Source organism: Brassica rapa, chromosome A02 (assembly GCF_000309985.2).
Source record: "Brassica rapa cultivar Chiifu-401-42 chromosome A02, CAAS_Brap_v3.01, whole genome shotgun sequence".
In the NCBI taxonomy this organism is placed as follows: Eukaryota; Viridiplantae; Streptophyta; class Magnoliopsida; order Brassicales; family Brassicaceae; genus Brassica; species Brassica rapa.
This window is the reverse complement of record NC_024796.2, coordinates 19,155,141-19,170,769: the sequence shown is the minus strand read 5'-3', so window position 1 is coordinate 19,170,769 and position 15,629 is coordinate 19,155,141. Positions and strand designations below refer to the sequence as shown.

General features: G+C 43.8%; 1 protein-coding gene across 2 annotated transcripts in view; it reads left to right on the top strand.

The window, feature by feature from the left end:
* Nucleotides 1-14,745, top strand: part of LOC103848260 — a 19,126-nt gene extending 4,381 nt beyond the window's left edge. The window contains exon 2 of one of the 2 annotated variants that reach the window (XM_033285407.1): nt 12,108-14,745. In XM_033285407.1, the coding sequence (XP_033141298.1) occupies nt 13,346-14,164 (819 nt within the window). In that variant the 5' untranslated portion in view covers nt 12,108-13,345 and the 3' untranslated portion in view covers nt 14,165-14,745. The remainder of the gene's footprint in view (nt 1-12,107) is intronic. The other variant, XM_033285408.1, reaches the window with a different exon arrangement.
* The last annotated feature ends 884 nt before the right edge of the window (nt 14,746-15,629 follow it).

Here is a 15,629-nt window from a genome sequence, read left to right as displayed (position 1 = left end):
CTCACCTTAGCAATGTGGAAAAGTGATAGCTATTGTTTTGGTCACGAAATCCATGGTTCAACTAGAGTCTCACCAAACCGTCCAAACCGGCCAACTAGGAGGTACCAGCGACTGAGGTTCAGTCCAAGGCGTATATCTCTACAACCAGAAGGACTTTCAACATGAAACAAATTTTATTGGATTCCAAACTCAAGAAGGAGTCCAGCCCAATTGGAATCGAGCCAAACTATTCACGGAGCAAGAAGTTATGAATTTTACAAGTCAGAGGTTTTCCAGCTCGTCCATCTGCGAGTATCCGACTTTAGAAGGCGATTCCAGCCCAAGGAAGGAGCGGCCTGAACCAAAGCCCATTATAGGATTCAAGAGGGATCTCTCAGGTTTTCAGAAAGCCCAAGATCAGGAGAAATGGCCCCGGAATTATGAAGTTATGATCCAATCTCCAAAACCGGTCAAACCAGTTCTACACTTGCCTCAATTGGAAGCTAACCGGTTCAATCAGTTTGAAACCAGACATTGGCGACCAGGAGATCTATTTATGCATTAGGGAAGTCCATCCAATGGTCCAGAAGAGTCAGACAAGTTCATTCCATGCACCAGCCCACATAGGATCAGGAGGATCCTCATTAACCCCAACTTGCCTTATTTGGAGCTTCTTGCCATCCAGCTCCAACAGCTCTTTTTCCTTCAGATTAGGCATGACCTCAGCACCCTCCAAACCATCAAGAAGGTTCCCAGGAAGCTTAGTTATCCCCTCAAACCGTCCAGATACAAGGAGAACACCATCTACATTCATTTGGCCAAGATTCTCATCATAAAGCCTCCAACGGCTAGTTTTCATGGAGCCATCAATTCCTTTGCTTCCAAGTTTATTATTTCGATTTTTATTTCTTTCCTTATGTCATTTTATGACTGTTAGAGAGTCTTTGGTCGAGCCTATAAAGCTCTAGTCTTTGTTTCATTGTAAATCACCCATCTTTGAAAGTATTATGAATTATTCAGTTTTTCTAGTTTTGTCAAAACTATTGTTCTAAGTCTTTTGAGTGTGTGAGAAACAACTCTGGAGCAACTTGACTTATCAAAGCCTCCTTTCACAGAGCTTTGTGGCGTCCATCATCCCATCTCCATCCATTAATCGATCTTGAGAGTGATACACATCCAGCAAGACCGGTTCCATCCTCATTCATCTCCCATCCATTGATCCTTGTTGAGAGTGATACACATCCAGCAACAAAGATCCCATCTCCATCAATCTATCCCTTTTCTATTTGTTTTTATTCATATTATCATTTTGATTCATATTCATATTTGTTTTTGTTTGCATTATAAAACTCTAAAAACTCATAAAAATCGGTTCTCATTGTTTTCAGGTTGTAGCTTGGATCCAACCTCTATCAATTCGTGGGTTACCCCTCCTGTGCCTACAACAGCTATGAACTCCAACTGCTCAAACAAACTCCAAATCTGAAATCAGGGCGAAAAATCGAGTCAGAACGCCCTTCGAACGGTCCAAAACGGATAACCGACGATCTGGTCAAAAAGTCAACCCGCTAGTCAAAGGTCAACCCGGTCTACTCTGACCCAAGCTGGTCAACCCTTGACCAAATTGAAATCGAATTGAACCACCGGTTTTCCTTAACCGGATTCGATTTCAATTGGACCAGATTAATATTGATTTCTATTCGGTTTAATCCAAACCAAACCAATTCCCAATAACCGGTCGGTTAAATCAAAAATAAAATCAATTGACTAACCAAACCGGCTTGACTGGTCAACGGCTTGACTCGCTGAGTCAACTCGGCCGAGTCACCGACTTACCGGCGAGTCGACCGGCGAGTCGCCGTGGACCGGTCGCCGGAGGCGGCCAACGACGGTGGTAGCTTACCGGAAAATCACCGGCGGCGGCGGCAATGCGGCGACGGCTTCCCGGCAGCGAACGGACGGTGGCCGGCTGCGGTGGCTCCGGCGAATGTCTGGCGGGGATGGAGGCGCGTGAGCTTCACGCGCGAAACTTCCTCCTGCGCGTGTGGGCGCGTCGCGGCGGTTCTCGGGCTGAAACTCCTGCTCCGGACTCGTCTCAACGTCACGAACGCACTGGTGGCCTTGAAATCGCGAGAAACCCAATGGTAAGAGAGATAACGACGATTTACTAAATGGCCAACACTTAACCAATCGAAAAAGGCGGTTTGCGGATTACCTAGGGGGTGAGACGGCGGTGGCGTGGCTGATCTGATCTCAGTCGACGGTGGCTGAGACAGTTCACCAATATCTCTCTCCGACTGCTCTAAATCGGCAGGGGTTCGACGGCTTAGACTTTTTCTGAATAAAATAATAGGCTGGCTCTGTTTAAATAGGAACTCACCTAGGGTTTCCTATAAACTGATTGGGCCTTGCTGGGCCTGCGGAATTGGGTCGTTACAATTCTCCCCTACCAATGGAGAATTCGTCCCCGAATTCGGCTCCTGAACCGACTGTCCAATACTGTCCTGGAAAAACTCTGGATAATCAATCCTCATCTGAGTCTCGGCCTCCCAGGTTTCTTCCTGAATCCCGTCTCTCTCCCAACGAACTTTAACTAAACTGGTCATCATCCCCTGAACGGCTTTCATTTGCCGATCTAAAATCTTAACTGGCTGACAAGATGCATACAAATTTTTCTCAAGATCATTGGGTGGCTGCTGCAAAATGAGGTCTGGCTCTCTCACAACTTTCCTCAAGACTGACACATGGAACACATCGTGAAAATCTGACAACTCTGCTGATAACCGCAATCTGTAAGCCACTGCTCCAATCCGCTCCATAATAGGGTATGGTCCCATATATCTCGGCTTAAGCTTCTTAAGCTTCCGAGTCTTAGATCCTCCTTGGAATGTCCTCATTTTCAGGTATACTAAGTCTCCTACCTGAAACTCCAAGTCTTTACGGCGCTTATCTGCATAGCTCTTCTGCCGGTCATGGGCTTCCTTAAGCTGAGTCTTGAGCATCTCAATGTGCTCCACTGTCTCCTGAACCATTGCTGGTTCTAAGTCTCGCCGCTCTCCCACCTCTGTCCAACAAAGTGGTGTACGACAAGGTCTACCATAAAGTGCCTCATACGGTGCCATCTCAATACTCGAATGATAGCTGTTGTTGTAAGCAAACTCTGCTAGAGGTAAATACTTTCTCCAGCTTCCTTCCCAATCCAGGACACAAGCCCTAAACATATCCTCTAGTGTCTGAATAGTCCTCTCTGATTGTCCATCTGTCTGCGGGTGATAGGCTGTACTCATATGAACTTTTGTCCCAAGCGCCTTCTGAAATGCTCTCCAAAATGTAGAAGTGAACTTGGTATCCCGATCTGATACAATACTGACAGGAACTCCATGCAATCTCACAATATCTCGAAGGTAAATCTGCGCCAACTGATCAGCTCCGTCTGTTTTCTTGATAGCTATAAAATGAGCAGATTTGGTAAGTCTATCCACGATCACCCAAATAGCATTCCTCCCACCAAAGGTTATCGGAAGTCCAGTCACAAAATCCATAGTAACCATGTCCCATTTCCACTCTGGCAACGGGAGGTTCTGCAATAACCCGCTAGGCACTTGATGCTCAGCCTTAACCATCTGACACGTCTGACACTGCGATACAAATGTAGCCACATCTTTCTTCATACCAGGCCAGTGGTAGTAGCGCTTCAAATCTCTGTACATCTTGGTATTTCCCAGGTGGATCGAAAAACGCGAATTATGTGCTTGCTGTAAAATCTCCTTCCTTAACAACTTGTCCTCTAGCACACAGACTCGGTTCCGATACATGTACATCCCGCTCAAAGCTATATGATATCCAATACTCTCGATCTCAATCTGCTTAACCAAAGCATCATCACTATCCTGAGCTCTGCGTATCCTCCATAATAAATCAGCCTGCTCCAATGCTTCAAGACCAACAGTCTCTCCCTCTGCGGTAACTGAACACAATCTGAGACTAGCAAGTATCCCAGTCAGCTCCTGAACTTCCTTGGTTCCTGAAACATCGTTCTTGCGTCTACTCAAGGCATCTGCCACCTGATTGGCCTTACCTGGATGATACGTACTATCCAGGTTGTAGTCTGCTAACAACTCCATCCATCTGCGCTGTCTCAGATTTAGGTCCGCCTGAGTAAATATGTACTTCAGACTCTGGTGGTCTGTGAGGATCTGAACTTTCTCTCCATACAAATATGACCTCCAAATCTTTAGTGCAAAAACAACTGCTGCTAACTCCAAATCATGAGTAGGGTAGTTGACCTCGTGAGGCCTCAACTGACGTGATGCGTAAGCAATAACATGACCATCCTGCATCAATACACAACCCAAACCAGTACCTGACGCATCTGTATAAACCTCATACGGTACCCCTGGTCTAGGTAGTACCAACACTGGCGTATCTGTCAACTTCCGTTTCAGCTCAATAAAACTCTCCATTCAAGCATCCGTCCAATCAAACTTGGTGTCTTTGCCTATTAACCGTGTCATCGGTTTCGCGATACTAGCAAAATCTTTCACAAACTTCCTGTAGTATCCTACTAAACCTAGAAAGCTACGAATCTCGGTGGGGGTCATAGGTGTAGGCCACTCCGATATTGCAGTAATCTTCTCCGGATCTACTACAATTCCTGCCTCTGAAATTACGTGACTCAAGAATCCAATCTTCCTCTGCCAGAAGCTACACTTACTCAGCTTGGCAAACAGCTGATGCTCCCTGAGCTTATCCAACACAATCCGCAGATGCTCTGCATGCTCCTCTCTACTCCGAGAATAGATCAAGATATCATCGATGAAAACAATCACACACTTATCCAAGTGTTCGCGAAACACATCATTCATAAGCTTCATGAATGCTGCAGGTGCATTCGTCAACCCAAATGGCATCACCACAAACTCATAATGTCCATAACGGGTACGGAAAGCAGTCTTCCGCACATCCTCCTCAGCTATCGCAATCTGGTGGTAACCCGATGCCAAGTCAATTTTTGAAAACCATGAAGCTCCCTGCAACTGATCCAATAACTCATCGATACGGGGAAGCGGGTACTTATTCTTGATGGTCACCTTGTTCAAACCTCTGTAGTCGATACAAAGTCTGAAACTCCCATCTTTCTTCTTCACAAACAATACTAGGGCTCCCCACGGTGAAGTACTAGGTCTGATGAAACCCTTACTCAATAACTCCTCCAACTCCATCTTCAGTTCAGCCATCTCTGCTGGTGCTAAACGGTATGGTGCCCGTGAAACCGGTGTCGTTCCTGGTTCCAACTCAATACTGAGAACATCTCCTCTGGCTGGTGGTGGCCCCTTTAAGGCTTCAAATACATCCTGAAATTCTGCAGCCACTGGAATATCCTGTAACTCAGGATGTCCATCTTCCTTAACCATCGAAATAGTCGCCAGAAATCCTTCTGCTCCTCTCTCCAATAAGTCCTCAGCATGCAACATGGAAATAACAGAAATTCCACGGTAAGCCTGGAGACACTGGAATGTGATCTTCCCATCTCCTCTAGGAATATTAACTTTCGCTCGCATGCAGTCTATCACCACTCGATGCCGTGACAGCCAATCCATCCCAAGTATGACATCGTAGTAATCCATCTCCATCTCTGCTAGGTCTCCTATGAAGTCGACTCCTCCCAGTAGGACTGGTACATCTCAGTGAACGCCAGTGGTTGCCAATTTCTCAGTACCGGCCGTCCGAATCTGCTTAACCTTCGGCTCAAAGACACCTCGAAAAGGCCAAGACTTAGCCAAACGCGAACTCACGAAGCTGTGAGAAGCTCCTGTGTCGAGTAGAGTGTGAGCTACCTCACCTCCAACAGAAACCGATCCTACACACAAAATTTTTTTTTTTTCTAACTCACATGATATCCATCAAAACACAATTACTCAAAAACAGACGGGTATGATAAAAATACATACCGGCTATTGGCTCAGCTCCATTGGCCTCTCCTAGAGCATAAACACGCGGAGTGATGGCTTGACGCTTGGCCCCAGGCCCTTTAGTCGGGCAAAACTTGGAGATATGGCCAAACTGGCCACAAGTGAAGCAAGCTCCTGGTGCGTATGCTGCAGCTGGTGCTGCCTGCGCTCCTTGTGCTACTGGTGCTGCCTGCGCTGCTGGTGCTGCTGATGCTGCTGGTGCTGCTGGTGCTACTCCCCGCGCACCAAATGGCCTACTCCGACAATCCCTACTTTTATGTCCCATCTTCCCACAGTTGAAGCACATGATGCACTCTCCAAAATGATGGCGACGACACTTGTCGCAACTAGGTGCTCCCAACTGTTCCCATGTTCTCTTTTGTGGCTCTGAAGTCCTTCCAGTCTTAGGTGGAGCCTTAGAGTACTTTTTCTCCTCTGCAATACATGCCTCCTGCACAACAGCCTTCTCCACCAGATCCTCCAAACTGGTGTAAGTAACCATACTGCACCTGCCACGGAGATCGACTCGCATACCATCTAAGAACCTCCTGATCAAGTCCTCTCCATCAAAATGATTACCAGCAAACAAGCGGAGCTGGCAAAACTCTCGCTCGTACTCCCTGACACTCCTAGTACCCTGCCTCAGATGCTCAAAAGCATTCCTCTTCTGGTGCAACGCTTCTCTAGGAAAGTACTTCTTGTCGAATGCAATGAGGAAATCCTCATAAGCCATGTCGCCATCACGCATCGATCGCACTCCATCCCACCATACCAATGCATCTCCACGCAGATACAACTCTGCTATATTAAGACAAAGGCGCAACGGAAAATTGATTGTCTGCAGACACGAAGCCAACCTATGCTTCCACTTATAGGCCGCTCCAGGGTCTACTGTTCCCTCAAAAGTCTCCAAACCTACAGTTTTCATCTGTCTCATTACCCGCATAAGCGTCTCATCAACCTCAGGAACCTGCTCTGGAAGAACGGGTGGCACAACCTCAGGAACTTGCCCAGGAAGAACACGTGGCGCTGGTGGTGGACCTGGAAAATCCCCGGAACATGCTGGATAGGAGGTTGCTGCTGTCCCTGAACCTGAACTGGTGGAACCGGCTGAATAGGGGACTGCTGATGCCCCTGAGCCTGAACTGGCGGAACCTGTTGACCCTGCTGAGCTGCAGCCATCTGCCTAACCACTTCCTGTGCAGCTACTCTAGCAGCCTCCTGGACAGCTTTCTGAACTGCCTCCTGTGCGGCCTGTCTGGCAGCATCCTGCACCATCTGCCTAAGGGCATCCTGATCAATCGGTGGAACTGGTGGCGGCACATGCTCATCTCCACCCTCTCGAGAAGCACTAGCGGCCTGAGTGCGAGCAACTCTCTTACGCGGCGGCATCTGAAAGAAATAACAACTCAATTAACTTCAGTCGAAACTGAACACTAACGATTCAAGACATAATGCCAAGCAAAAAGGTGCTATTTACTTTTATTTTTAAAATCCCCATATTCCTATAAATATTTTAAAAATCGTCTAAAACCGATTAAAAACCGAGTCCCCACAAATCGCCATCCCGGGTCAGAGCCGGGACGGAACCCCGCTCTGATACCAAATTGTAACACCCGTATTTTCCGAAACAATTTAAATAAATAAAAAGTCTGAAATCTCCATTTATTACTTCTCAAAAGTCAACTCCAAAGTCATAAATCCAATAAATAACCATAAATGCGATAAAATAGATAAATCCCGAAATATCGATAAAGTCATAAAATCGGAAGTCTGAAAATAAAAGAAATAGAACTCCCAAAGCACCAATCCAATAGCAATCACTCCTGCTCGCCAGTCTCACCTGAAAGGGAAAAGGAATAGGAGGGGTGAGTAACAGGTGAGTTACTCCGTGAGGTATGGGAATGCTAAACACGCAAACCACTGACTTGAGTAAATAGAACTCCCAGTATGGAAGTTTAGCTCTAACATGAACACACACGACGCCTAGCGCGTCACACAAACCAAACAATGCGATGATAGCATAAAGCTAGTCCATACACCCCGCATCTCCTCATATGGATATATAATACGTAGCGTCGCTAGTACAGTATGTCTCTGTACCCCCGCCCTCTCAAGTAGCGTCCATGATACAAACGTCTCTGCATCACACGCCCGCACAAGTAGCATCGCAAGTCCAGACGTCTCTGAACCCCTGCCCGCACAACCAAAGTAGCGTCGCTAGCCCAGACATCTTTGAGCCCCCGCCCGCGCACATAGTCCCTACTGACATCACACAATCCAATCAACGGTTGAATCCTCTAGACCCCTAGTTCCACTTTACAATGAATGAACTAACTAACAATCAAGACTCAATTCAAACAGACGGATCATGATTCGAAATCTAAACTACGATAGAGAGAATTCTACACTGGTACAGGATGTACGGAATAGACCCTCACCTTAGCAATGTGGAAAAGTGATAGCTATAAACTCCAACTGCTCAAACACACTCTAAATCTGAAATCAGGGCGAAAAATCGAGTCAGAACGCCCTTCGAACGGTCCAAAACGGATAACCAACGATCTGGTCAAAAAGTCAACCCGCTGGTCAAAGGTCAACCCGGTCTACTCTACCCTAAGCCGGTCAACCCTTGACCAAATTGAAATCGAATTGAACCACCGGTTTTCCTTAACCGGATTCGATTTCAATTGGACCAGATTAATATTGATTTCTATTCGGTTTAATCCAAACCAAACCAATTCCCAATAACCGGTCGGTTAAATCAAAAATAAAATTAATTGACTAACCAAACCGGCTTGACTGGTCAACGGCTTGACTCGCTGAGTCAACTCGGCCGAGTCACCCACTTATCGGCGAGTCGACCGGCGAGTCGCCGTGGACCGGTCGCCGGCGGCGGCCAACGACGGTGGCCGGCTGCGGTGGCTCCGGCGAATGTCCGGCGGGGATGAAGGCGCGTGAGCTTCACGCGCGACACTTCCTCCTGCGCGTGTGGGCGCGTCGCGGCGGTTCTCGGGCTGAAACTCCTGCTCCGGACTCGTCTCAACGTCACAAACGCAATGGTGGCCTTGAAATCGCGAGAAACCCAACGTCAATTTACTAAAAGGCCAACACTTAACCAATCGAAAAAGGCGGTTTGCAGATTACCTAGGGGGTGAGACGGCGGTGGCGTGGCTGATCTGATCTCAGTCGATGGTGGCTGAGACAGTTCACCAATATCTCTCTTCGACTGCTCTAAATCTGCAAGGGTTCGACGCCTTAGACTTTTTCTGAATAAAATAATAGGCTGGCTCTGTTTAAATAGGAACTCACCTAGGGTTTCCAGTAAACTGATTGGGCCATGCTGGACCTGCGGAATTGGGTCGTTACACTTTGGTGATTAAGCCTCGTGGAGACTTGTTGACGATTGTCCAAAGAAAATCATCATCTTTTTTTTTCTTCTCAAAAAAAATTACCATCTTTTTCAGAACACCGACTGGTGACTGAATCACTTTGATTTGTGAAATTTACAAGATGTTTTAGTGATATAATATAAAAGGGGAGTAGATAAGAAGATGTGATATGTTTCTCTCTCTTTAGCAAAAGGTCTTCACAATAGATCTCTTCAAAGCTTATGGCGGAGATTTCAATGGATGAAAATTACATAGTGGAAGTCAGAGAAACCGAAGAAAGTTCTGGCTTCCTATCATAGCAGTGTTGACCCCATCACTATTATTTTCAACACATTAACACATGTTCTCATCTATATTATCTCAGACCATGTTCATCATTTTGGGTCTGTAATCAAGCTTTGTACCTCTGTTCTTAATGGTTTTATGATAAAATAAGTAAGTTGACAAAAATGATTTTAACCGGATATACTTAAAATTAGTTTTCCATTTCTTGAAAAAATGCTAACATATCAAATAGCATGAAACAATTATTAACACTTTATACGTATTTGTGAATTGATTTTTGCAATTTTTTTTTTTTGACGTCAAAAAACCATTATATTACTCAAGCTTGAGGTGGTCTGGGTAACCAAATCGGAATAGAACAACCAATAAAAAATAACTCCCTATGGAAGGATCTTGCTGTCTTACCTAGAAAATCTGAAATCTGATTTCGCGCCCGTAGAACATGAATGATGCTGAATTCCGGGAAGCATATCTGTAGCGTCTCTATCCTCTCCAATTCTGTTGCAAAGCTTGGCCAAGCATGTGGATCTTTTATCATTGCAATCAGCTCCTTACAATCTGTCCCGAAGCGTTGACATGTTGAGTATTGAAGCATATTCTCCATTGCCCACCGCAATGCTTCTACTTCCGAATGCAAGGCTGATTCGAGTCGAGTGAAATTCTTTGTTCCCATAAGTTGAGTGTTCTCCGCGCCGTCCATCCATACCCAGCCGCAGCCACTAATGTGAGCAGAAGATGTCCAAGATCCATCTAACAAGCATATGTTACCCAAGCTTATGGCTTGGTCTACCTCAGAAATATTATCTTGTACCACTGGTTGTACATCGTTAGCATTAAACCAGGTCTGGCATTCACTCTCTGCATATCGAATTAGCTCCAAGGGATCTCTATCTATACCTCTGAAGAGTTTGTCGTTCCTAGCCTTTTCAAATATACCATAGCAACCAGGGATAAAGATCCCTATCTTGTTCTGGCTCAATGATGCTATTCTTTCTCCAAAACAAATAATCCATGTTCGTGTAGACGCTTGATACTGGAAATATATCCGGGCTTGTTGGAGTCGATGATAATGACCAGACTTGAAGAGCAGGCGGACATTCAAAAAATGCATGGGTCACAGTTTCTTCTAATTCTCCGCATCTTGGACAATAGTTGTCACACCTCATATTACGTCTTGTTAAGTTCCTCGTTTCTACCACATGACCAGTTAATAGTTGCCAAATAAGATGACATATCTTGGTCGGCCCCTTTATCTTCCAAGCGAAGACGTGGAGCTTTTTGATGCTTGGTTCTACAATTCCTTTTCTACCGCTGGTGTTAATACATTCTGTGCCAGCCAATATTCAGATTTAACCGTATATCCAGATTTTCGCAATTCATTGTTAGCCCAGTAACATATTTAATATCATATAACGTTTTCTTTATTTTTACATGTATTTTGAATTATCCTTTTAAATTCATTGTTATACGACTAACAGATCTAATAACATATAAAATTTTATTTATCCGGCATATCTAAATAATTTGTAACAATTTATCTTTTGTTTTAGTCTTTTAAATTAATTGTTTGATGGCTAATATATATAATATTGTATAACAATTAACCTATCCGTCATATATAATGTAAAATATTTTGAAAGATTGAAATATTGTAAAAATTACTTATCGTGTATTTTTAAATTATTCGTGTAGATTTATTTTTATACGGATAACATATTTAATAAAGCGTAGACATTTTTTTATCCGACATATTTAATAATTAACAGTTTATCTTTCGGTTTAGTCTTTTACATTAATTGTTTGATGTCTAAATATATATATTTATATATAATATTGTATAACGATTAATGTATCTTATATATCTAATGTGAAATGTATCAGGGATTCAGGGAGTAGTTCTAATGTTTATTTCAGTTTTATGGAGATGTTGGTATAGATTAATCAATTTACGTAGGATACCAATTGTGTTTCGTAGTTTGGTGGAAAGCTGACTTAATAAAGGCATCTTTTACCGCGTTCGAAGACTGAGAGGAACCATTTTTGTACGTTTTAATAATTTATAATAAATTGCAAACCAGTAAATAGTTTGTCTTCTTCTTTCAGTTGCGTGGAAATTTTTTGCAATTTTCATCATAGATCTTTGAGTCTTTGACATCCAACAAAAGTTGCACTTTTCTTGCTGTTCTTCATTTAAAATGCATATCTCACATGTAGCATTTGATCCAATCATTTAAAACTCAAAAAATGGAATTTTGTTTAAATCGGTTATAACTAAAAGGCCACCGTTATCTATGTTTCTCTCTCTCCATTTCCTCTTTTCAACGCTTTTTAAACTATCATCCGTCTATTATTTAGTAGACTTAAAACTGATATCAAGGGTGTAATAATCATTTACATGCTTTTTATCTACAGCCACTTGCCTTTTTTTTTTTTACTGTTTTGGGTAGATAACTAATTTCCTACTTTTCAATATATTTTAAGCTAATTGACTCTTTTTTAGAACCATAAAATCTAAATTTAAAACTTTTCAACTTTTGAATCAAACATACAAATTTATAAACGAATTCTACATCAAATTTCTGTGTAAGCTACTAATAATAACTAATATTAGACTAATTAACAAATAGTAAAGTAAGCATTTGACAAAAAAAAAGCTTTTTGGCAAAAAGAAAACAAAATAATAAAGCTTTTTCTCATTGGTTGACTTTAATGGTACGCGGATCACATGGAGAGTCTTTCAAAGTTGCGTGGATCAGATTCAAGTTCTTCCAGCGAGATTATCCACACCACGGATTCAATGAAGTGCAACTGCTGAGCACTTTCTTCAGAGGTATCCTCTTGAGGTATCAGATGGCTCTTGATATATCTAGTGAGGGAAACTTCAACACCAGGAATCCGGTGGAAACTATGAAACTGATAGAAAATCTAGCAAACAGCAGCAGCACCAAGAACAGTGACTTTGAAATGAAGAAGTCTGTTGCATCCCTAGGGATGGGGCAGATGGACGAAGTTAGAGCAAAGTTAGATGTAGTTCATGAGCTTCTTAGGAAGCAGGTCTGCTCAGCTGAAGAAGAAGAGGCTGTAGACATTGAAGAAGAAGAAGATGTGAACTACATTGGAGGTACTGGATTTCAGAGGTCTGAAAACCAGGGTGGAAACTAAAACTTCTATGGCAATGGTCAGAGGAGTAACCATAGTTCACAATTTCAGAAACCTTTCAGCAACAACAGCTGAGGCTATGGAAACTCATACTACCAGAATCCACCACCACAGACTCAGGAAAGCAAGATTGAAGCAATGCTTGACAGAGTTTTGGAAGGACAACAACAACTCACTGTGGATATCAATGGGAAGATAGATTCCGCCTACAACAGTCTGAACACAAGAATCGAGACCTTAGGGACTCAAGTGAGGAAGCTTGAAATGCAAGTGACTCAGACTAGAAACACTGTAAAGAGGCAAGAAGCCTTGGCTAGAGAGGCAGGAGCTGAGAAAGCAAAACACCACGTGAACGCCATCGTAGATGATGATTTCTTGCAAGTGGTGAAGCATGAGAAGCTTGGAGAAGGAGACTTCAAAGTTGAAAGCTCCATGTGTTTCGGCGGATCTCAATGGTGTCGACCAATGTCAATGGATGCACATCGATTGACAGACCATGACGAAGATCGATCGATAGAATACTCTAAAAATCGATCAACGTCATCTGCTGAATCAACTGCGGAGTGTAGTGCAGTTTGAATGATGACTCATGAAGAATTCGCAGAAAAACATCCTCACCCACCCTCCCCTTTCTACGTCAAAATCGATCGACCGCATGAGCCAGCCATCGATCGACAAAGAGAGACCGATATCGATCGACTCCCCTCACCTCCCATTGATCGACGGGCACCTCTCATATACCGAGTGCGATTACCATCTATTGATAGTAACCGAATCAATGCACTAAGACCACCACCACCTAAACCTTTAGCAAACCCACCAGAACCTACAACCAACCCTTCAGACACTACACCAGAGTCTATGCAAGTTAATGAAGAAACTGAAGGAAGAAGGTTAAGGAAAAGGAAGGAGAAGATTCCTAAGAACCTTAAGAGGGAAGCTAATGAGAAGGAGATGGATGGTTTCACTAAGAGATTCCACAGAACCCCAGTGGAGAAACCTTTTGATGACGTTTATTACACACACCGGTTGTGGATGATCTTCAGGGAGACTAAGGAAACTGAGGACATTAGGAGAATGCTTCATCATATCAGGGAAAGGATGAAACTAAGGATCACATTGAAGAAGAAGTGTGATCCTGGGAAGTTTGCAATACCATGTGTGGTGAAGGGTATTGAATTTCCCCATGCACTTTGTGACACAGGAGCATCAGTCAGCATACTACCTAAGATTATGGCAGAACAGCTGGGTCTGAAAATAGAGCCTTCATCAGAATCTTTCACCTTCGTGGACCTTTCAAAAAGAAGCTCAAGAGGCATCATAAGAGACCTTGAGGTGCAGATTGGTAATGCCCTTGTCCCAGTAGATTTTCATGTCATAGACATCAAGCTTAACTAGAACTCTTCACTTCTGCTTGGAAGAGAGATTTGTGATTGGAACTCCATTGATTCATCTATTCTATTATATGCAGTTTTTATATATATTTTGTGTTATGAATTGCTTAGCTATGTCTAAGTAGTTTACTTGTTAGATTCAGGGTTCAAATAGGTTAGAGGGATTAGCCCCAACTATAGATTGCAGCGTTCCGGGAAGGCTTCGTCGAGACAGATCGTTACCAAGGGCTCGCAAGTTGGCTCGCGTTTTTCGTCTAGTGCTGCGATGCTGCGAGATTGCTAGAAAAGTTCCGCTGAATCCTGGCCTCGCATATCTTTGCTGGAGGTCTTTTTCTCCACTTTTCTAGGAGTGATCTCGAGGACCGGTCTCTTTCGTTTTAGTTCTGCGGCGAAACAAACCTGTGAAACTCTCGGATTTCCCCATATTACCTCGACTCCGTTAGGGGTCGGGAACTTGAGGCAAAGATGGTATGTTGATGGGATTGCGCGCATGGCGTTCAGCCATGGCGTTCCCATGATAACGTTGTAAGATGCGGGACGGTCAACGACTAGAAACTCTGTGACGTTCGTCACGGTTCCGGCTTTGACAGCGAGATTAATCGATCCATAGGCCATGGTTGTTTCCCCCGAAAGTCCCAGCGGTGGGCTTGGGCATTTCGTGACTTCGGATTGATTAATCCCCATCTTTTCGAGAGTGTCTTTGAAGATGATATCGGCCGAACTTCCGGTATCGATTAGTACCCTAGCGACGTCGATATCTCGAATCGTCAACTCGATGACAAGGAGATCGTTTTGAGGTTTGGCTCGATCGATCGTTGTTCCCCCCTTGAAAGAGATGACGTTCGCGCACGTCGAATCTTGCATATCGTTCCTGATCGTTGGGTGGCTTTTGCGGGTTAGATTGATCTGTATGTCCCCCTCCTTCAAGCGCCAAACTGTGGGTACCAAAATTCGCACTGTCGATTTCCGTTTAAATAAGGAAACTAGGAAAACCCTAATTTCCCAGATGACCCGTATATCTGCTAATTACCACACGTCAAGCAATCAGAACACGAGAATAACAACGATAAAGTATAAGAAATCGAAAAAGAGAGCAAAGAAGAACTTATTCCGAATTTTCGTATGAGCGTTTACAACAAGGTATAAGCCTGGGCTCGAGAGCTGTCGGCGAGATTCCTAGTTCTAGCAACCATAAGACGGCTAAACCTAATTGAGTCGCAGCTCGAAATAACAAAAACGGAAAAATGCCTAAATTGCTCTAAGTGCTAAGTTTGCTCTCCAAAAGTTCTCCTCATGCTCCTCGCCCAGGACTCCTTATATACTAGCTCCAAGGTTGGTTTACGCTTTTACTCTTCTGCCCTTAAGCCGTCATAGCATAAAAATGGAGATATTCCATTTTTCCCGATCTTCACAATTATCTTCAAAACTTCCGTATTTATCCGCGGAAACTTGACATTTATCCTTCCTTG